Genomic DNA, 23,927 nt, shown 5'->3' on the forward strand with positions numbered 1-23,927 from the left:
CAAATTTAACATAGAATAATAACTATATGCATTTACCAAAAAATATCAATATTCATTAGGAAGTGCTTCATTGGAGTTAGAATAATATATTTAATTAAAAATATAATATAGATGCAATAAAATGTTTAAAAAGTCCACGCAGCTTAGTCAGTGCAGGTTCAATTCCTGCTGACTTTTTTGTGACAATAATTTGTTTTAAATATATTTTAAATTAGTTTAAATAAAAGACAAAATTTAAAGTTTCCAATAACATGCCTACATTATGATATTCAAGTGATTTTTTTTTGTTGTATTCTTAGTCTTATGATATGATTTTTCTTAGTTCTATTTTATTTAAATTTAACTATTAATTTTTCTTATATCTTTATTATTCTAACAAGAGGATAGTATGGATAGGGTGGTAGTATTTATCCTTTTAAATAATTTTAATAAATAAATAAATTAAATAATGATAAAAGATAATTATTGTCAAATTTAGACATGAGCTAAGTTTATATATTGATTTATTTATATAAATGTTCTATCATAACACATTAAAATGCTAAATGTTAACATTCTCAAATAAATCTTATAATATTATCTTATAATAAGTTAAAATTTTAAATTCTCAATCAATTAATATTTATGATTACATTTATCAACTAACCGCGCAACGCGCGGGCACGTATACTAGTGAATTTAAAAAGAAAAGAAACAATATGCTTACTAGAAAAAGGGTATTTTTGTCCCAACAGTAGCAATACAATTTTTTTTTATCAAAGTATTAACGATAAATGTATTTTTGGACCAAACTGTTGTCAAGGGACATTTCTAGACTAAATTATTAGTTGAAGATATTTTTGTTCAATTTCACATAACTTAAAAACATTTTTTATCATATTCTAAAATTTTAATTCAAACGCAAAATTCAAATTAGTGAATTTTATCAAATTTGTATCTACTATAATAACTCCACCCCAATTACTATAAGGAAATGGGTGATCAAATTCAGGCTCTCTTCAGAATCATATGATTTATGATGTCAGGTTATTTATCAAAAACAATATATATGAATAAGTCTCCCTAAAATATGAAATTAAAAATATTTAAAATAAAATAATAAGGATAAAATATTTACATTGATAGTCCGGATCAGAGCATTACGAGTTTAGCTGAATCCAATAATTTTGGTTTAAATTACTTACAAAAAAATTCAGTGAATATGTAGGGATTAGTTTTAGAACTTAGTAACTTAAAAATATTCAAATCCTGAATCCACAAACTTCAAATTCTGACTCCGCAGTATAATACACAAAGAAACATGGTTGAGATGAATAAAAGTTTGGTTGAAGACGCAAAGAATGTGCAATATTTTCAATTTACAACATGCAAAGACTATTGACAATTTTGTAGAAAGTTAACAAGTAACCAATGCCTAAACCACTTTACATAATAATCCTATATATAATATTACCACACAATTTTCACTTCTACATACATGCCATAATTTCCAATATTATTTTCTCATAGCTCATCATCAAACACAACAAAATGGGATTATTAACATTTTTAGCTTGTTTGGTTTTGTCTTGGAAATTCATCAATACATATAGGCAGAAAAATAAGAAAGGCCCAATAAATTGGCCTATTGTTGGGGCAGGCTTAGAACAATGGGTGAATTTTGATAGGATGCATGATTGGTTGGTTGAGTATTTGGCTCAATCCCCAACTGTTGTTGTTCCTGCCATGACTACAACTTATACTTACATTGCTCATCCAACTAATGTTGAACATGTTCTCAAAACAAATTTTGATAATTATCCAAAGGTTTGTATATAGTACTTTCTTTCTGTTTAATTAAGTAAGCTAAAAATAGCTTGAGGATATATAATATATGTAACATTCATGTATAATAGGTATATAAATGTATATACACTATTAGAAACAAGGTTTTTTCTACTATAAATCAATGAGAAATTTGTGCTATAAAACATGATTTTTCCACTCATTTCCATCAAACCAGCTCACTGAAAAAATATATTGTGGAAAACAGATTCTCACTGAGATAGTGAGTAACTTTGTAATTTTAGCATGTGAAACATTTTGTTTTTCTTTTCACACTAATTCAATCAAAATATCAGTGAGAATAGCCATTGAACATTTTTCAATGGAAAATTCAGCGAGAAAATAGTGATTTTTTAGTAGTGATAATCAGTGTATAACATATTGTATATTGGTGAAAAAAAGTAAATAGTGAATCCGACATGCTATTTGTGTAAAGATTCCTTAAAGAAAAAGGTGCAAGATTTTTTTTTTTCTAATTATAAATTAGATTACTCAATGGATACGTGGCTTTCAACTTACATATGGTTTATAGTCTATCATGAGAAATATTGTTTGTTTTCTTCCTTTTGGCACAGGGTGAAGTGTACCATTCATATATGGAAGTTTTGCTTGGAGATGGTATCTTTAATGTGGATGGTGAGCTTTGGAGGAAACAAAGGAAGACTGCTAGCTTTGAGTTTGCTTCAAAGAATTTAAGGGATTTCAACACTGTGGTTTTTAGGGACTATAGCCTTAAACTCTTTAACATTCTCAATCAAGCATCTTTCAAGAATGAGCATGTAGACATGCAGGTGAGTTGTTGAATTCTGTTTGGACTTACATACAATGATTAAGATATTTCGTTTTAATGTGATGGTGTTTGACTAAGCACAGAGTTAAAAAAAATTGATAGACTTTTGAAATTAGTGATTTATGACAAATGTGTAGTCATTTGTGTAAATATAAATCTTATCATTAAGTGGTTGTTTGGTAGAGTGCATAAGAATAGTACTGAATAAAGTGTATTAGTAATGTTGAGATTAGTTATGTTGGGACTACTTATTCTGGGACTGGGATTATTTCTTATCCACTATTTGGTTTGGTATAGTAAAGGTTGTTCTGTCTTTAATCATGCTTATCCATGTATGAATAACTCGTGTATTACTAATACCATAATTTGCTATGTATTATCCATATGTTGTAAATCCTATCAAACAAATAATCAAATAAAACCACAGGTAATACATGTATTTTTTTTTTTAATACATCATATTATACGACCCTAAGGGTAGAATTAGAAGTTTAAAGTTAATTTATTTCATGTTGAGTCCCACATTGGTGCTTTGGGGGGGGAGGGGTGATGTGGTTTTTTTATACAGTTTTTGACAATCCTCATCTCAATAGCTAGCTTCTGAAGTTGAGGCCTAAAATCAATTTCTTAATCATGACATCAGAATCAGGCCCATCTCGATTTTTTGTTTGCCCAATGTTGACTTCCCATCTTATGTTATCCACGCTCCAAATGTCCACTCTTAAACATGTGAGGGTGTTGAGTTCCTCATTAGTGCTATAGGGGTGGTGATCCCAAAGTCCATTTCTTTTTCATTTAGAACAGACTAAAAAGAAAGGCGTATCACATAACACAGGACATAGGAAGTACAATTTTATTCTATTTTTTTTGTATTGTTGCTAAACAACAATTATTTTTTCCAGGATCTGTTGATGAGGATGACTCTAGACTCAATATGTAAAGTGGGATTTGGTGTAGAGATAGGAACATTGAATCCAAATTTACCAAAAAATAGCTTTGCAAAGGCATTTGATGCTGCAAATGTCATTGTCACACTAAGATTCATTGATCCTTTGTGGAAAATCAAGCAATTTCTCAACATTGGATCAGAAGCCATCCTTGATCAAAGTATTAAAAAAATTGATGATTTCACATATTCTGTCATAAGAAAAAGGAAGGCAGAGTTAGAAACAAATGACGAAGTAAGCTCATACAAACTTTTTATAATTATTGTTTACCTAAATTATAGTCTGTTTCGTCAAGCTTCTAGACAGTCAAAACTACTTATTTTTAGAGAGTTAAGGTATTTGTCCAAACTTTTTGAAAAAATAAGTGTTTTTGAGCAGCAGCAATAGACACTTTTTCTTGAAAAGCGCGAATTGTTGTTGTAGTATTAAATTGTTACTCTCCAAAAATACTTTTTCAAAATAAGCAGTTTTCTCGAAGTTTGGGCCAAACAGGCTAATATGATTTTTTAAACATAACAGATTAATAAGCATGACATATTGTCAAGATTCATTGAGCTAGGAAAAGACCCTGAGAACAATATAACTGATAAAAGCCTGAGGGACATTGTCCTGAATTTTGTCATAGCGGGTCGCGATACGACAGCAACGACTCTGTCTTGGGCTATATACATGATTATGACTCACGAGCACGTAGCTGAGAAGCTGTACGCGGAGCTGAAGTCGTTGGAACAAGTCTGTGCTAAAGAAGAGAACGTGTCGTTGCATCAGTATGACGCGGAGGATCCTGAATCTGTCGATTCGAGAGCCATTCAATTTGCAGGGCTCCTGAATTATGATTCATTGTCAAAATTGTACTATCTACATGCTGTGATTACAGAGACTCTTAGATTGTACCCTGCTGTTCCTCAGGTTAGTTACCCTGATTTTATCAATTGGGTAGTATTTAAGCAGGGCAGAGCTAGAAGCCTGAGTACGGGTTTGGCCAAATGTCCCAGTAATTTTTGCTCAAATAGTGTATATGTATTAAGAAGTTTATTAAATGTGTACAAGTATTAAGTTTACAACAAAGTTACTGTTATAAAATTTCGAATCCATAAGGTTAATATTCTTGCTTGATGAGGAGTTTAGAAAGAGAAACTTTTGATGATAGTGGGGTTCGAACCCACAACTCTAGGTGGGAAAGCGTTTCCATGACCCCTTCCTTACTACTGAGTCATCAATCAGTTTTGCTAGGGAGTTCACAAGTTAATATACATATATTTATTTGTTTAATTTTCTAATATAAATACATGATCTACGAAAAAACTACTAAGTTCGTTCGAACACCTGAACCCTCAGTTAGCTTCGACTATCTCTTTTGTTGTAATGTAGGTTAGTATCGTTTTTATACTATCGATGCATAGAACTTTTGATTTAAATTGGTATAACTCTCGGTGAATGATTTTGTTTTAATAATGTGACAGGATCCTAAGGGAATATTGGAAGATGATGTTCTACCAGATGGAACAAAGTTAAAGGCAGGAGGAATGGTGACCTATGTACCTTATTCTATGGGAAGAATGGAATACAATTGGGGTTCTGATGCAGCATCATTCAATCCTGAGAGATGGCTTAAAGATGGGGTTTTCCAAAATGCATCTCCATTCAAATTCACCGCTTTCCAGGTATATAATATAAACAGAGCGGCTCTATAAAATTAGTGGTCTAAAGTCAAATCATAATAAGAGGTCTTTTAAATGTATATTTTGTTGAATCAAAAGGACTTACTTTTTTATCTATGGATCAACTTAACGAGACAAAAGAGATATAACATATATCAGAAAAACTAGCAACTTCAATAAAGCAATGTTTCCAATAACCTTACCTTAGAGTCGGCCCCAACGAAGGGGTGAATGTACAATTAAAGTTATTGGTTTAGCTGAATTCAATAGCTTTGGCTTAAACCCTATGTTTGTGTTAAGTAATCTACTAAAATATATATATAAAGTAAAGTAGTAATAGAAACCCAAATGATGCCTGACATTCTGAACACATAAAGTTAAAATTCTAAATCTGCCTCTATCCTAACTAGTGGTCTAAAGCTACCAATATATAATACTATATGTGTACAACCATGGGCGGATCCAGGATACTGTAAGGGGTTCATCCAAATGCTCTTCGTCAAAAAAATTACACTATAAATACCAAGTCAAAACTATGTTTTATATATATATATACACTATGACTTTTACAATATTTACTTCGTTATATTTTGAATACCCATAGTGAAAATCTTGATTCCGGCATACTGATAACTACATTTTTCATGCCGTGGTGTTGTAGGGAGGGCCAAGGATATGCCTAGGGAAGGATTCAGCATATCTTCAGATGAAAATGGCACTTGCAATTTTGTGTAGATTCTATAAATTCAAGTTGGTGCCTGGCCATCTAGTCAAGTACAGGATGATGACAATTTTATCAATGGAACATGGATTAAAGCTTACAGTTTCACTGAGATCTTGAAAATACAAAATGTGTAAATGTTTATGATGGCTAGATTTTAATTGCAAATTGTAACTATAACTTATATGGTTAAAATAAAGTCTTTCATGGAACAATGAACAATTGAAAGAATTATTGTCAGTACAAGATTCGTCTTTAAAAAATATCTTCACATTCAAGTCCATAATTATAAGTAAATCTCTTAAAACTTAGGAGGCCTTAACTATGAAAAAAGTTTACTTTTTTTTTTTTGGGAGTTGGAACTCCGAAAAACACATTTGACCACAAAATTTCAGAATTCAACTTGAAGATGAATTTCATATTTGTTAAGAATTTGAAAAACAACAAGCTACTTTTTTTTTTCAAATTTCACAATAAAACATGGTCAAACGCCCACATAATAGTTTGGTAAATATGATAACTGATCATTTGCTATCACATATTAAAATTCACTCTCCGTGTGTTACAACTTAATGAATAGATTAATGATATGGCTGCAAGTCCTTTAATCTTTCATATCGCTCCCAACAGGATTTTCTCCATATCTAAGGCTCGAACCCGAGAACTTTTACTGAGGATGGAATACTCTCACCACTGCACCACAACACATGATGGTTGAATTAAGGTATTGTTACATGACTATATGACATCTAGGAATAAAAGAGAAGTAGAAAAGATGATTAACACTACAAGGCAAAGAAGCAAAAAAGAAAAGGAAGGACATATAATAAATATACAAAAGAAACATCATGTCCATTAATGTTCATTATTGCAGTAGTTAACTGGATTATTACATATATTTACAACTAAAACTTAGGAGAAAAAAAGGTTTCCAAATTTCTCTAACCTCATACAAACACTCCAAAATGAGGGTGGTAAAAGAGTCCACCACTGCATTGCAACAAAAGAAAAACAAAAATACATCAATTAAAAAAAAGGGGTAAAAAATAATGGCCTCAAGGATATTATAGGGTCCCAAAGCTATGCTACCCTTAATTCACATTAACATAACAAAAAAAAGCAAACTTTAGAATCCCTATGTACTAACAATGACCATTTGGGCTTCAATTTAGTAAGTAAGAGTGCAATACATGGTGTGTGAGTTAGACTCACGTTACATGTCCAGCCAGAACTTAAAAGAAAACTTATATTTAAGTGGAGAAAGGTAGAGAGACAGACTCATTATCCAATTCATTGAGTTTCTAACCATGTCAGCAGTAGTGGATTTAGAATTTTCAGTAGGGGTTTGAATTGGAACTGTTAAGCTAACTTTTGAACCCCTCAACCACTAAGTCAACTATGTAATTTTTTGCTGAGGGAGTTCGGGTGAATCCCTCGCTACCCTCTAGATCCTCCCCTTGTGCCACAAAAAGGTATACATAATGCTTAAATCCAAAAGTTCAAGGGCTAACCTTTCAGTGAAACTGTCCACCAGTGTATGTCTGGCCAAAAGACCAACTAGAAGGGGCAACATTCTTAGAGACTACACTATGGCCATCACTAGTAGTAACTTTAAATGAAAGGCTTTGTCCATTTAGTAAACTGTTGCTTTGCCAGTTTTGGCCCCAATTTCTTGACATTGATTGCCATTGTGTTTTCGATCCTTTAATGGCTACAGCATGAACATCACCAGCACCGCCAACGTTAGTCACAAGTATTAAGTTGAAGTAAGAGTGTCCATTGATGGTGAACCTGATACCTCCCTTTCTTCTGCAGGGTATCCTGCAAGAGTTGACAATAGAGTTTATGTTAGTTGATTCTGCAGGTGTGACCTAACGGTTAATAAAGCTAAAATGGATCAGGAAAAAGAAGAGTTTGAATTCCAACAAAGGCGAAAAGTGTTAGGAGATTCTTTTGTATCTTTTAAGACTTGGTGGACAGAATACCTATGCTAAAAGCAGTGTCGGAGCGAGGATTTTCATTAAAGAGATTCAGAATATGAGGAAAACAGAATAAGAAGCCAAAGGGGTTCAATATCTACTATATATACATAAAAAATAACTTTAACCATAGATAAACAATAAAATTTTCTGCTAAAGGAGATTCAGATGAACCCTTTTAGCCCTGCCTGGCTCCGCCCTGCCAGGTAGGACGTAGGCAATATCTGGTGGACTAATTAACGACTCTGATCATTGACTGAACCTATGTGGCAACTTGAGCACCGAGTTGATTAAAGTCCGTGTATTTCACGCGTGTAACGAGCATCAACATGAAGTTTGGAAGGAAAATCACATAATCAAGCATTATTTGGACCAAATACAATCAAACCTTTCTATAGCAATCAATGTCTTTAACAATATTTACCAATTCTTCTAGAACCAACTTTTCATGTTATATTATAGGCATAATACATAAATATGTCCTTTAACTTGGCCTTAGATCACATATATGCCCTCCAACTTTGGATCTACACAAGTAGACACTTAAGCTTGTACAAAGTTGAACATATAAACAACATGTCCTACATGGCAATTTGTGTCTTACGTGGTGTCCTTCATGTATTATGCCACGTAGGATTCATGTGTCTACTTGTTAAACTTTATACAAGTTTAACTGTATATTTGTACACACCCAAAGTTGGAAGGCGTAAATGTAAAATGAGGCCAAGTTGAAGGGCACATTTATGTATTATAGATAGTTCTTTTTCATAACATTTCACTATAAAAGCCAAACTCTATCCAGACAAATGACATTGATATAGATAGTTTTGAGTGTATGATAAAACCAATTGAACATACCTTCTATAAGCAATAGGGACAATTCCAGCTCTATATTGGGCAATGTGCTGAAAAATAGGCTGAGAAAGGTCAAAGTGGTGAAGAGGAGGATTGCACCAGCCACCAGGTGGACATAGATTGGTTGCTGTTACTTTAATAGAGCCTGACAAACACCATTTATTTTCATTCACACATTTAATCTCATAGCAAGATCCACAACTCAATCCATTGTTGAACAAAGCTGTGCTTAAAGCTGCAGTTTTTGTTCCATAACCTTGGTTGTATAGATTCCCATAACCACAAGCACCACCTGTTGGAAAATACATGTAATTGGCTAGTTAGAACTTAGGTCGGCAATGTGGGCAACCTCACACAGGAGGAATTTACAAGAATCAATATAAACAAGGACAAATTGACTGTGAGTTCTATGATTTCAATTGGACCCTTTGAGTTTGCCGCGAGCTATGTAATATATATGTAAAAATCAATTTAAAAGTATGACTATAACGAAGTCATAGTCATTCTTGAAATCGGAACTCTCCTTGTCTATACAGGCTTGAGACAGACAATGTGAGCAAGCTTACCTAGCCAGAACTAAGAACCAACATAAACAAAGACAAAATTATGGGGAGTTATATGAGTTTAATTGAATCCTTGATTTTCTCTTAAATTGTGTGATATATATGCAAAAATCAATCAAAAATGTAATGAGATCATACTCTTTTTTTAAAAAAAAAAAAAATTCACTAACTCTAGATCCTGAATTTACCGATATATTTTCTATTTTGATGGAAAACTCTTTCCCCTCTGCTTAGCCTTATCCCTTTGAGGGATATTTTAGTGATAGATTCTATAGGAACATTACGATCCTATTTGGTCAAACACCTAACAATGATATTCCTATACAAGTTCCTAGCTTCAAACTCTATATTCCATTCATTATAGTATTTCTAAACAAATTCCTAGATTATACATCTAAAGGATTTGATGGTAATGATGTTATTGATGATAAATACAATCTCAATACTAGTGACGATATCGATTGTGACCTTGATACGAAACTAGAGAACTACTAATTAAGTTTGCATACCCATTGTCCCTGAGGCATCACCACCTCCATAGAATGTAGCATGAGCATTGATCCACTTTCCTTTACCATATCCCTTCCCAAATGAGGCAATTGCAAGAAAACAAACCAAAAAACTCACAATTTTAGCCATATATATTCCTGCATTAAAGATTGGAACTTTTAAATTAGCAATTTTTTTTTAGTTATACACTCAATTTTGGAAATGTTCAATGTTCATTTTACCAAAACAAGGAAAATGTAAGAGAAATGAGTATTTGAAAGTTAAATTGTTACTTAATATAGAAATATGTCATTCTATATGAAACTGACATTAGGACAGATGAATTAATTTATTGGAGAATGTAGCTATGCAACAAAGAGTAAGTAGAGATTTAGTTTAGAAAAAATTGAGAGAGTTAATAAGAGGATGTAAACAAGCATTTAGAAACAGGGGAGATGAGATGGTTATTCCGTCCATCAAAGTTTGGACATATGAGAAGAAATTATCGACTAGTACTGGTGAAGCTAGTAGGTACCGTATAAAATTAATCGAGGTAGGTGAAAGTTGATTCGGACATGAGAATGATAAAAAGAATTGCATGACTTGGCCTTTAAGATGCTTCAAGAGTAATTGATTGACCATTTCAAGGCTGGGGTACCTAAAACTGTTCCACATGAGGCTATGAGCTGCTAAAAAAAATATTTTTTTAATTTTAATTTTATCTTAGTAAGATAATTTACATTACAACTACATAAATGCCTATAGTTTGTTTTAAGTACAATTTTCAAAATATTTTTTTTGTCAAAAAAAAACTTTATGTATCCAATTAAATATCGTCACAAAAATTGAGACAAATCTGAAAAGTAGTTGCGATGGAATACTCATTCTGTCAAAAATATTTTACTAAAACACAAAAAATATATGATACCTAGAACATGAGTGCTCTCATAATATTTATACGATCAACAATGATGTGTATGTTGAAGAGACATAAACAAGACGCATAGCTATATTTGAGCACTAAAAGGACAAAAATATCCTTAGAAGTGATGAAACAAGCATGTTGAAACAAGTCATTTCTAATATAAGAGTTATATATATATATATATATATATCAATTAGAGCGCGCTATTATATACTATGATTTTCAGAAAACTCAGTAGAAAATTAATTGATTATTTTGAAACGTACCTTAATTAAGCCATAGCATGATGTTCTTGACAAGATCATATTAAACAAGATTGTTTCTCCATTACAAAGATTATATTTTTGTTCATGTTATTTTTATTCTCCCTTTTTTACTTACAAGAAATTAAACATTATGGATGAATACCACATAATTCATTATTGGAATAGAGAAATGGGTGGTTATATAAGTGGCTCATATTATTAGTTACTTATATTCATCAAATAAGTGAGTTGTTACAAAGCTCTATCACATAAGCCACAATTAAATTAATCTACCATTTGCTTCTCTTATATATATTTGCCTTTTCATATTTCTGTTGACAATAAATTAATAAAATAAAATAAAAAGGAACTTGAGTAACAACTACAATAATATACTCAATGAAATTTCATTAAGTGGAGTTTCGGGAGAATAGATTATACCCAAATTTTATCACTATCTCGAGGAGGTAGAGAGACTATTTTCGAAAGACCATCAACACAAGTGCATCAAGCCCAAGTAAAAGAAGAATAAAATAATGGAAAAAAACATAGTTGATAATGAAATGAACCGCCTTGAACTGTTAATTTAATAAGTACTGAAGTGTCCTAATACCTTAAGATCCTTCAACTAAGTAAAATTTCCCAGAAGCCCTTTCACAAGTAGTTGCTTCTAGGGTTGGACATATTTCGGTTCAAATCGAAAAAACCAATTAAACTGATTTCTTTTTAAATTTCAGTTATGATTTATTCGGTCGATGGTATCAAAATTTAAAATTTTGATTATTCTGTCAGATTTTTTATTTTTAACTATTTAAATTTGATTAAACCGAAAAACTGAATGTAATTATTTCACTAATCCCTACGGGCCTACTCTCTAAAATCAAAACGCCTAGTCTGAAACTCCAAAATCTCAACTTTCGTCTTTGAAGTCGCACTAGCTAGGCGGAGCTAGGTGTGGGTTCGGACGAACCCACTAGCTTTTCCGTAAAGTTTGTATTTTTATTAAAAAAATTAAATAAATATATATGTATATTAACTTGTGAACCCCTAACAAAATTGATTGACAATTCAGTGGTAAGGAAGAGCGGTGAAAATGCTTTTTCACACATTTGTTGTGGGTTAGAACCCCCAAACTCCTAATTCTTTCTTTGCCTCTGTCTGCCTATTGAAGGAGTTATATTAATATAGCTAGTGCCTAATGGTAATTTACATTGGTGAAAACTTGAGATGCATAAGCAAATTTTTCTGCAGTAGCAAATGGGGCAAGAAGTGTTTGTGTTGTGGCACATTTTTAAGTTTTGACCATACTGTAATGCCGTAATTTTCCTATTTATAGAAAAATTATTTTTTTTGAAATGTTCTAAGTATAAAACATCTTAAGAAAAATACTTAGAAAGAGTCGCCACTTAATTTTTTAAAGAAACTAAGAAAACTTAAAATTTTCAAAGATTTAAACAGAAAAAAATCATTTGAAAATACCAAAGAGGGTTCGGGGTTCAATTTACACTTCGAGAAGGGTTTAAGCATTCGAAGTGTCCGCTAACATGCGGTTGACCTGCGACTAGACTAAAATATATTTGACTATTTTTTAGGAAAATAATGGTTTAAAATAATAACTTACAATATTTGATTAATTTTGAGAAAAATAATTAAATAAATGACGCATTTTTATTTCTTTATTTATTTTTTAGAGGAAGGGACCCAAAATGAAAATTTTGATTTAAGGTGCGAGTGGATAGAATTTTAACAAAGCTAGATTAATTAGAAATTATTTGATAGATAAAATAATAATTTCAACCAAATTGGTTAATTTAAGCATGGAACCATTTTAAATTAATTGAAGGATAAAAGTTTCGACTAACCTTTTTGAAAAAATGATTAAGTAGAAAGAGAACATTTTTAATTCATTTGAGAAAATTACTTTAACTTAAAACCACTTTAAAATAAAAAGTGATCAAGTGAAGCGCCTTAAAACGTGTCTTTTTAAGAACCAAAGGTTTAACTTAATTAAAGATACAAAGTTTTGATCAATATACTTGATTAATAAAATAAATGAACACAAAACATGAATTTTTTATTTTTTTAAAAAAAATTAAACCAACACAAAGAAAATAACTCATCTTTTGGGGAATCTAATTAAGTTAATTAAAAATTATAAAGTAAGAGTTAAACAACAAACAATAAATAATCACAATTAAATAATTAAAGAGTAAGAGAGAAATTGAATTTGGGCCTCCTTTTGGGCCAAATTCACTAGAATTTTTGGGGTTTAATTCTAAACCCGTTTTTTGTATACAATTGATGTATATTAGTGTATATGAGCGTATATATTAGTTTTTTTCATGTATCTCTTGCTTCCGAATACATGTATTTCGCTCCAGCCCTGTATTCCTACGTTTTCGACCTGTATATCAGTGTATACAGTTGTATACATCTTGTATACTACCCATTTTGGACGTTCGGAGGTTTGCAATTTCAAATTCCAGCTTTGTGTCCTGCCTTCAATCTATTCATCATCTTTTCTACTTGCAGTGGGACTGACTCGAGAGGGAGAAAAAATGAATTTGGCCCTTTAAAGCCCATTTCGAAATGCGAAGGGGAAAGGATTTGAGTCCACCTTGGACTCTATACGGACTCACATGTAGCGAAATGAGGACAAAAATTAGCATTCATATAAAGCAGTGGCTCCAAATTATATCAATAGATATTTAGCGATAAATAAGGCTAAACTAACACCAACAAAAGGCTAAAATCATATCAAGTCATCTGAGCAATTCACTCATGTTGCATATTAGTAGGAAACAAAAGAAGGATATTCAACAAGTTCTAAAAGAAAAAAAAATGAATAGAAGAAGAAGCATATCAGACAACACTCAAACTATAGCAAATTGATCAATTGTACTTGTCATAACAAGCAAATGATGCCTATGGCAGAAACTAAAAGAGGACAAATAGATGGACAAAATGTTAGATCCTAAAACAATAAAAAAACTATAAAACTAGTTATTCATTTTGTTTGCCAAATTTGGACAATGAATTATGTCAAATTTACTTTAAGTAGAGGAAGGAAACATTGTTAAGTATCTATAACTAAACAGGGCAGCACCTTTGTTCATACAAATCCATCAAACCTAAGTTCCAAAAGTATAAACAACTATAGCATTCATGAGAAAAAATAAAATAAAAAATGGTTGAGTAGTAATATCTAATAATAACAGACTATGTCCAAAGGATATTGAAATTTCCAAATCAAAAGAAAGTGAAAAGCTATCTTGATAACCGAAATGGGATTAAACTTAATCAAATGATACATTATATTAGTGGAGTTACAAGCAATATCATGAATTTAAACCAAACGACATAAACACAATCTCGACTAAATGAGAAGATGGGTTATACACCTCTACTAGGCAAATTCAAATCGTATTAACAAAATCCATAACAATGAGAACGGAACTAAGGCAGGTCACCAAGACTATAACCTCTTTCTTATCATATTGACAAAATTCGAACAAACATCGAATAATTCAAACGACGCAGCTGATCAACCCACTGTTGAGATCAAATGAACTTTAAACTATTTTGAACAAGGCAAGACAAAGATCTAACTAATTATATAGGTACAAAATTGATCTGATGAATATAACGACCAACATGTAATATCAAAGTAACTTCCCTGATGTTTGACTCGTGCTTACTACCCAAAGACTCGCAGGGAAAACACATTAAAGCAAAGATTAAAACGAAAAGATCACATACTCTTAATAACCGATCATATACCAAGTATTGAACACACATAGCTTGCTACATTGAAAAGTAATATAAGAGGGAGCAAAATTACCTTTCTTGGAGCAGCGAACTAGGAACAACGAGCAGGGGAAAACGATGATTCTTCTACCACAAAATCGGAATACTAATCACGAAAACAAGAGACTTGGGACAAAATTTTAACCCTTTTTTCAAAAACTTAAAATCAGAGAACCAAATGATAAAATTTCTTGAGTGTACTATGACTATTGCCAAACAAGAAAAAAAAACTCAAACTTCAATGTCTCTTCCTATGCCCCCCCCCCCCCCCCCCCCCCGAAAACTAAGGAGGCTATTTATAGAGGGCGAAAGGGCAGATTTAGGGGGTAAAACCCGTTTGAATTTTGAATCTATCCATTCCTTTTCGAGCCAACAGAGGAAGGGATAGGGAAAATAGTGACTTCCGCGAAAAGGGGAAGACGAAGTGATCGATTAGGGACTGCTACGGTATGGGTTCGTAGAGTAGTTGGATGAGATTTTCGTATTGCAGCGCGATTTTCGCTGGGATTTCGTTTGAGTCTGGTTCTGCGAAGAAGAAGAGTAACATGGATGGGGTCGTCTGGCTTTGCACACTGTTGTGGCTGAAGCGTTAACATTTGGTGGGTTATCTTTGAATTGGATTGGGCCGGGTTAGAGGAGAAAAGGGTTGGGTCGGCTAGGAACTGCTGGAAGGGAAAAAAAATTAGCAAAAGATGTGGGCTGGGAATTAATTTGAATTGGATTGGAAGAATGGAAATTGGAAAAATGAGATAGGCAGCTGGAATGTATGAGGAGAATGGATATTGAATTGGAATTGGGCTGATAAATAGGCCCAATTTTGAGTCTTATATGGGTTTAAGATTTTATGAAAACTGGCTAAATGAATTGCAAAATTAGCCACCTAAAGTTTAAAATTTAGCCAATTTGAGTTAAGTTGATGACTTCGGCTAAACTTAAATAAGACAAATTAGTATAATTAACTAACGAGTTTCTTAATCTTAACGAAATAAAATAATTAATTTACATATAAACCAAATGATTTAGAATTATAACTATAATTTAAACTAAATTAATTTAATAGAATATTTCTTTAAAGTAAAATCCTTTTGAGATAATTTTCGATATTTATAAAATAACGTGATTGTAAAAATATACATATTTATTATTTAAAATTATTAAAATTATTAAAGGGCGAAATTTCTTTAGAAATAACTTGAATGTATTTTGAATAATTTCATAAAACTCATTAATTCAAAATTTATAACCATCACTAATAAAATATTTAAAATATAAAGTCTTTTTGAGATGATTTTTAAATACTCATGAAATACATTAATCATATACATAATTATATAAAACATATATATTATTTAAAAATTATAAAAAAGACAAAACTATTTAAAATAACTTGTAAACTATATATTTTTTTGAAGTTTTTATAAAACTAGTTATTTTAAAATCGTTTGAAATTGAAGAAGCTCAATGATTAATTTATCTATTGGAGGGCCAAAATTGGGTGTCAACAGCTGTCCCTCGTTTGACTTGGATTGATGAAAGAAATTCGAGGCAAATGAAATTGACGAATCCAATTTTGACCGACCACATCTTCATTTTTAGAAAAGGGATTTTGGTACGGACTTTAGGAATTATGGCCGAACCTCGATATCAGGTTTCCTACATATCTCAGGCTATATGAGAATTCAGGCCACTTGTAGTTCGATACGCTTGATTTGACACACGATTATGAAAGAATCAGAAGCTATCCCGATATCGAATTATGAAGAGACCGAAATGCTTGAGAATAAGATTTGAGAGGGGATTTCGGAGTACAGCCGAGTTTTCAATATTGATCCCGCCTACATATCTCTTAGATCTTAGGAATCAGGCTGTTTGTAGTTCGACTAGCTCGATTGAAAAGGAAATCTATTATGCTAGATAACCTTTGTTTCTGGAAGAGTGACAAGTAAGTCAAGTATGGAAAGGAGGCTTGCAATCTCTTAGCCATGAATGTGGCGCGCTTCACATCCATAATTAAGAACTTACATGAACATAATTTCCAAATCTCTTAGTGTATTGTCACTCAGATTGGAAAACTGCTTCCGGAGGAAACCAAAAATTTTCCAGATGAGAAATTGGAACTGATAAACCCAAGGAAATGCCCACGCGCCTTTTGATAGAGGTGTGGTTTGATTGTGGTGGAAGTCGCTCCTCAGCTCGCGTCTTAAGAGTTTAGTATTCCTCTTTAGACTATGTCCCAGTTCGCTGCTAAGAAAAGTTTCAGGTTGTACTACATCCTTTTTTATGTCGTCCGCACATGTGGTTTGATTTGAGTATTCATCCTCTCGGATGCTCTCGACAAAGACTGACATAAAACTCATTAGTGTAAAATATAATTCAAATGGAGAGACAGTGTCATTTATCATGTTGGCACTTAATTGTTCTTCTTGAATATTTAACGTCAACTTCTTTCAGTTTGATGAAAAGCAAATAAAGCTTGTATCTCATATTTGCAACATAACTCTTCACTGTACTCTTCTTCTAATATCGAAGTAGTAAAATTGACTAATGTAATATGTTGATGGTTCTCTTAATGGTTGAATATGATGACCCTCTTCACAATTTGATTATGAATGATCCTCTTGACGGTTTGAATATGCAATGGCCCTCTTGGCAGTTTGAATATAAATGCCCCTCTTGGCATTTTGATATGCAATGACCCTTTTGTCAATTTAAATATAAATGGCCCTCTCGACAGTTTGAATATGCAATGGCCCTCTAGGCAGCTTGAATATGCAATGGCCCTCTTGGCAGCTTGAATATGCAATGGCCCTCTCAGCGATTTTGAATATAAATGCCCTCTTGGCATTTTGATATGCAATTGCCTTCTTGGCATTTTGAATATGATGGCCCTTTTGGCAATTTGATTATGAATGGCTCTCTTGGCAATTTTAATAAGCAATGGCCCTCTCGGCAGTTTGAATATGAATGACCCTCTTGGCGGTTTGAATATGCAATGGCCCTCTTGGCGGTTTGAATGTGATGGCCCTCTCGGCAGTTTGAATGTGATGGTGCTCTCGACATTTTGAATATGAATGGCCATTTTGGCAATTTAATATGTAATGGCCCTCTCGGCATTTTGAATATGAATGACTTTGACTATGAATGTCGTCTTTCATCAATATCTCTTTGGTCAAGCAGAGATGTTACACTCACTATAAGACATTTGTTGGATATGTTCTCCTGAGCTAGTTGGTTGGCAAATATAGCTCCTTTGATGATCTTATTATACCCTGCATCCACAAAAATATGTTAGTTTTGGAACACTGATCTGTGTTGAAGTCGCCTTGCTCCTGGTCTCGTTATCTCTGGCACTTTGTCTGGTAGATCCAAGGAATCGCAGGAGACAAAAGAAAAAAAAATCATATTTAGATTAAAACATTTGCTAGGCATGAAGTTTTGAAAAATAGTTTTAAAGAAAATATCTGCCAATTAACTGTCACGATATGCACGACACGAACAAAACCCTTTGTCTCAGATTTTGATATGATAGGTACCTTGCTGGCAACTTAAAACCCTTTAAGAACACGTCAATTTGAGGCAATTGAAGTTGACTTCGAAGGTCCGAGTATCCTTGATGGAATTTTTGAGGTCCTTCTAAAAAATGTTGTCCCAGTTGGATGTTTCAAAAACAAATCTGATGATGATCACGGGAGTCTTGAATTTGAGATCTTCTCAAAATTATTTCCAGTTGCACATTTCGATATAATCCTTGACTCTTATTTGTAGAAAATGACTCTTCTTGTGGAATTTTTGAGGTCCTCTAAAAAATTCTGTCCAGTTTCCATTACAAGGGGAAATGGAAATCTTATTGGGAATATGACCGAACCCTTGTGGCGCCTACATATCCCATTGAGGCAGGAATCAGGTCAAACGTAGTTTCCATCTCGAGAATTGACAAAAATAGAAAATTTAATAAGGAAACTACCGAGGCCGACATAGACCGCCTAAGTATCTCATTATCGAGAATTCAGGTCGAACGTAGTTCAAGTACAAGGGGAATGTTTCAAAACATGATGCGACAATGATTACAAGCAAACTGCAATTAGAAGGAAATAAAGAAAAGAAATATCATCCTTCAAATGTAGTATCTCTTGACGGCATCTGAATTGATAGCTTTGCGCCACACCTGACCGTCCATCTCTGCTAGAACCAAAGCTCCTCTTGATAGCACTTTGTGGACAACATACGGTCCTTGCCAGTTAGGTGCAAATTTCCCTTTATATTCCTCTTGATGAGGGAAAATGCGTTTCAGCACCAATTGGCCTACCTCAAATGTTCGAACTCTTACTTTCTTGTTGAAAGCGCGAGTCATTCTCTGTTGATACAGCTGGCCATGACAAACAACACTCATTTTTTTCTCATCAATCAATGCCAATTGCTCATATCGGTCACGAATCCATTCGGCATCGCTCAATCCAGCTTCCTGAATAATCCTTAAAGATGGTATCTCAACTTCAGCTGGTATCACTGCTTCTGTTCCGTATACCAATAAGTAAGGAGTTGCTCCAGTTGAGGTTCGGATTGTGGTGCGGTAGCCTAGCAAAGCATAAGGCAAATTTTCATGCCAACATTTGTAGTTGTCAATCATCTTTCTCAGTATCCTCTTGATGTTCTTATTAGCAGCTTCCACAGCTCCATTCATCTGAGGGCGATATGCAGTTGAATTGCGGGGGTAATTTTGAATTGTTCACATATCTCTTTCATCAAGTGACTATTCAAATTTGCTCCATTGTCTGTGATGATAGACTCTGGAACTCCAAAACGACATATCAAATTGTTGCGAACAAAATCAGCCACAACTTTCTTTGTTACAGCTTTGTAGGAAGCAGCTTCGACCCACTTTGTGAAGTAATCAATGGCGACCAAAATGAACCTATGACCATTGGAGGCGGTAGGCTCAATAGGTCCAATAACATCCATGCCCCAGGCTACAAATGGCCAAGGGGAACTCATAGTATTGAGCTCGTGGGGTGGTACTTTGATCAGATCTCCGTGTACCTGGCATTTATGACATTTTTGGACAAACCGGCCACAATCATTTTCCATAGTCATCCAGAAGTATCCCGCCCTTAAGATTTTCTTTGCTAATGTAAGCCCATTCATGTGCGTCCCACACACTCCAGCGTGCACCTCTTCAAGCAATTTTGTGGCTTCTACAGCATCCACACATCTCAGTAATCCCAGATTGGGTGTCCTCCTATAAAGAACCTCTCCATTCAAAAAGAAGTTGTTTGCCATTCTTTGGATTGTTTTCTTCTAAATACTTATTGCCTTTTCCGGATATTCGCCTGCCTCTAAGTACTTTTTCACATCGATATACCATGGATTCCCATCCCATTCTGCTTCCACATGTGAACAATGTGTTGGTTGTTCTTTTAAAACTATCTCAATTGGATCGATATAACTCTTTTCTGGATGTTGTATCATGGACGATATGGTTGCAAGGGCATCAACAAGATCGTTCTATATTCTCGGTGTGTGTCTGAACTCGGTCCTCCTAAATCTTTTGCATAATCTCTGTACCAATTGTATGTATGGTAAGATTTTAGGATTCTTCACCGCCCATTCTCCTTGAGCTTGATGAATCAACAAGTCTGAATTGCCAATTATCAGTAATTCTTGAACATTCATGTCAAGAGCCATTCTAATGCCAAGAATACATGCTTCATACTCAGCCATGTTATTAGTGCATCAGAATCTAAGCTTTGTTGTTGCTGGGTAATGTTGCCCTGATTTAGATATCAACACTGCTCCAATTCCTGATCCTATAGAGTTTACTGCTCCATCAAAGAACATTCTCCACCCAGGATATGATTCTGATATGTCTTCCCCTACAAAAAATACTTCTTTATCAGGGAAATACGTTCTAAGAGGTTCATATCCATCATCTACTGGGTTTTCGGCAAGGTGATCGGCCAAGGCTTGCCCCTTGATTGCTTTCTGAGTCATGTACACAATATTGAACTCACTCAACAACATTTTCCATTTTGCTAGCTTTCCTGTGGGCATTGCTTTCTGAAATACGTACTTGAGCGGGTCCATCCTCGAAATAAGATGTGTTGTATAAGCCGACAGATAATGTCTCAGTTTCTGAGCAACCCAAGTCAAAGCACAACAAGTTCTCTCTAAAAGGGTATAACGAGCCTCATAAGATGTGAACTTCTTGCTCAAATAGTATATAGCTCTCTCATTTCTTCCGGTCTCATCATGTTGTCCCAACACACACCCGAATGTATTGTCAGGGACGGATAAATACAATAGCAAAGGACTGCCTGCATGTGGTGGTACCAACACTGGTGGATTCGAAATGTAACTTTTGATGGTGTCAAAAGCCTTCTGACATTCTTCGGTCCATTTGGTTGGCGCATTTTTTCGTAGTAACTTGAATATGGGCTCACATATCTCCGTCGATTATGTTATGAATCGACTGATGCAATTCAGTCTCCCCAGAAAACTCATTACTTTCTTCTTAGTCTTTGGAGGAGGTAAGTCTTGAATTGCCTTGATTTTGGAAGGATCAAGCTCGATACCTTTTCTGCTAACTATGAATCCAAGTAACTTCCCTGCAGATACTCCAAATGCACATTTGGCTGGGTTCAACTTCAAATCATACCTACGTAACCTGTTAAAGAACTTTTCCAAGTGTGTCAGGTGATCCGAACTCTCGCGGGATTTTCTGATGACATCGTCTACATACACCTCAATTTCTTTGTGGATAATATCATGGAAAATGGTGGTCATAGCTCTCATGTAAGTGGCTCCAGCATTCTTGAGGCCGAACGACATCACTCGATAATGGTAGACTCCCCAAGGTGTGATGAATACTGTTTTTTTGCATCTTCTTCATCCATTAGAATCTGGTGGTATCCCGCAAAGCAATCCACAAAAGATTGCAACTCATGCTTAGCACAATTATCGATGAGTATGTGTATGTTTGGCAAAGGGAAATTATCTTTTGGACTCGCTTTGTTGAGATCCCGACAATCCACGCATATCCTGATTTTTCCATCTTTCTTTGCCACTGAAACAATGTTAGCCAGCCAAGTGGGATACTTGGTCACTTCAACGACTTTTGATTCGATCTGCTTCATGACCTCCTCTTTTATCCTTAAACTCAGATCGGGCTTAAACTTTCTGGTTTTCTGTTTTACTGGACAATACTCTGAATTGATAGGCAGCTTATGAGAAACAATATCAGTGCTTAACCCTGGCATATCATCATAAGACCAGGCAAACACATCGATGTATTGCCTGAGCAGCTTGACCAACTCTTCTCTTTCTGTTGCTGCCAAATGGACACTGACTCGGGTTTCTCTGATCGACTCGTCAACTCCCAAGTTTACTGTCTCTGTTTCATTTAGGTTGGGCTTTTTATCATCTTCAAGTTGCCTCAAGTCTTCGGTAAGGTGTTCAGGCATCATAGTTTCCTCATCATATTCTTCACATTCATCTTCATCGACCTTACTTGGTTCGCCGTGTTCGTGACATGTCATGACATTGGCAGGTTTAAATTCATTTTTACTGAAAAGAACAACAAATCGACCATGTTAGATAGAAAGAGTTTAAATGTATTTGTTGCAGAATAATTCGCAATGACAAGATAATCAATTTAAAATAAACGAGGCTTTCATTGGAATTTTAAAAAGGCGTACAAACTTTGGTCATGACTCATGAGTCATTTCCTTTTTAAACATTACAATGAAAAATAAAGTGACATAAATGGTGGTTTCGGGCCTCGTCCTAACAACACCGATTTTCAAAAATAAAACTTCAAATCTTGTCTTTGTCTACCAAGTCATTCGATGGATCATAAGTGGAGTGGCCATCCAATTCTGCAATGTCTCTCCAGGTCCGGCATCTCGGATGGTGGGTGTTGTTGTGCATTCTGTCGAGATCGCATCACAATCTTCTTCATCAAACAATCTTCCCATCTCTTCCACTAGATCATCAATCTCAGGCTGTAAAGCTTTAACAATAAATGACTGGTACAATACTGGAATAGGCTTCGGTATATCACAGTCATGTTTCTTCCTTGTTTCTGCTTCAAACAATTCTTTCTCTGTTGGAGTATAACCGATACCGAATCGGAAATTTTGAAGTGGTATAGGAAGAGGTTCAGATATGCCATCCAAATTCTTGCCTAACCCACGCCCAGGTTCAAAACCGCTTCTCAACATAATTGTGGCTAGCATTTTATACACTTGCGGCATTGGTACTTGCATTGTCGTATTTTCAAAAGCAGCATTCATTATCTCCACCATGTGAAAGTCAGTACCCTGAGAAGACTCTTCAATAACTAGAATGGAGAAACCAGGGTAACTATGATTACTCCCTTCACCATGGATGACGATTTCATGATCCTCCCAAATGAATTTCAAAAGTTGATGCAATGTGGATGGGACTGCTCCAATAGCATGGATCCATGGTCTTCCTAGCAATAAGTTATAGCTCGTAGATATACCCATCACTTGGAACTCAGTGACAAATTCTGTAGGCCCCATTTGGATACACATGTCTATTTCCCCCATGGTCTCTCTTTGCGAACCATCAAACGCCCTTACATTCATGCGGCTTTGACGAATTTTCCCTACATCATAATTTAGCTGAGTCAGGGTTGATAATGGGCAGATATTGAGCCCTGAGCCATTATCAATCAATACTCGAGCTACAAACTTATCCCTGCATTTAACGGTGAAATACTAGGCACGGTTGTGCATAACCCCTTCGAGTGGCAACTCTTCTTCTCGGAAAGAGATTTGATGACTCCCAATGACATGACTTACCATGGTGGCCAGATTCTCACCACTTGTTTCCGTTGGCACATATGCTTCATCAAGTACCTTCAACAGTACTTTTCGATGGTACTCAGAACTCATTAATGGAGCCCAAACAGAAATTTGAGCGGGAGTCTTCTCCAAATGCTTGACAATGGAATACTCCTTAGGTTGCATTCTTCGCCAAAACTCTTCAGCCTCACCCTCTGTGATCGGCCTTTTTTGGTTCTCCTTTCTTCGTATCTCTTGAGTTAGTTCTTCTGGAATGTAGCATCTTCCAGAACGTGTCATCCCTTGTGCGGTGGCCG

The 23,927-nt window shown here is 34.4% G+C and overlaps 3 protein-coding genes across 4 annotated transcripts; 1 reads left to right on the forward strand and 2 right to left on the reverse strand.

Annotated features, from left to right (window-relative positions):
* Positions 1–1,494: 1,494 nt before the first annotated feature.
* LOC125864035 (cytochrome P450 704B1) lies at positions 1,495–6,202 on the forward strand. 2 transcript variants are annotated; one of them, XM_049543985.1, is made up of 6 exons: positions 1,495–1,806; positions 2,400–2,615; positions 3,517–3,795; positions 4,081–4,470; positions 5,025–5,225; positions 5,884–6,202. In XM_049543985.1, exons 1-6 carry the CDS (start codon positions 1,531–1,533, stop codon positions 6,061–6,063), a joined length of 1,542 nt encoding a protein of 513 aa, XP_049399942.1. In that variant the 5' UTR covers positions 1,495–1,530; the 3' UTR covers positions 6,064–6,202. The 2 variants fall into 2 exon arrangements, with proteins under 2 accessions (XP_049399942.1, XP_049399946.1); XM_049543989.1 differs by lacking the exon at positions 3,517–3,795 and having other exon boundaries at positions 5,884–6,167.
* Positions 6,203–7,457: 1,255 nt separating this feature from the next.
* LOC125864440 (expansin-A10-like) lies at positions 7,458–11,100 on the reverse strand. Its single transcript, XM_049544450.1, has 4 exons — positions 11,021–11,100; positions 9,850–9,987; positions 8,781–9,069; positions 7,458–7,764 (listed from the first exon to the last, which is right to left on the reverse strand). Exons 2-4 carry the CDS (start codon positions 9,977–9,979, stop codon positions 7,458–7,460), a joined length of 726 nt encoding a protein of 241 aa, XP_049400407.1. The 5' UTR covers positions 9,980–9,987; positions 11,021–11,100.
* Positions 11,101–21,630: 10,530 nt separating this feature from the next.
* LOC125857930 (uncharacterized) lies at positions 21,631–23,910 on the reverse strand. Its single transcript, XM_049537594.1, has 3 exons — positions 23,629–23,910; positions 22,637–23,448; positions 21,631–22,366 (listed from the first exon to the last, which is right to left on the reverse strand). Exons 1-3 carry the CDS (start codon positions 23,908–23,910, stop codon positions 21,631–21,633), a joined length of 1,830 nt encoding a protein of 609 aa, XP_049393551.1.
* Between the last annotated feature and the right edge of the window lie 17 nt (positions 23,911–23,927).

Source organism: Solanum stenotomum, chromosome 1 (assembly GCF_019186545.1).
Source record: "Solanum stenotomum isolate F172 chromosome 1, ASM1918654v1, whole genome shotgun sequence".
Lineage (NCBI taxonomy): Eukaryota > Viridiplantae > Streptophyta > Magnoliopsida > Solanales > Solanaceae > Solanum > Solanum stenotomum.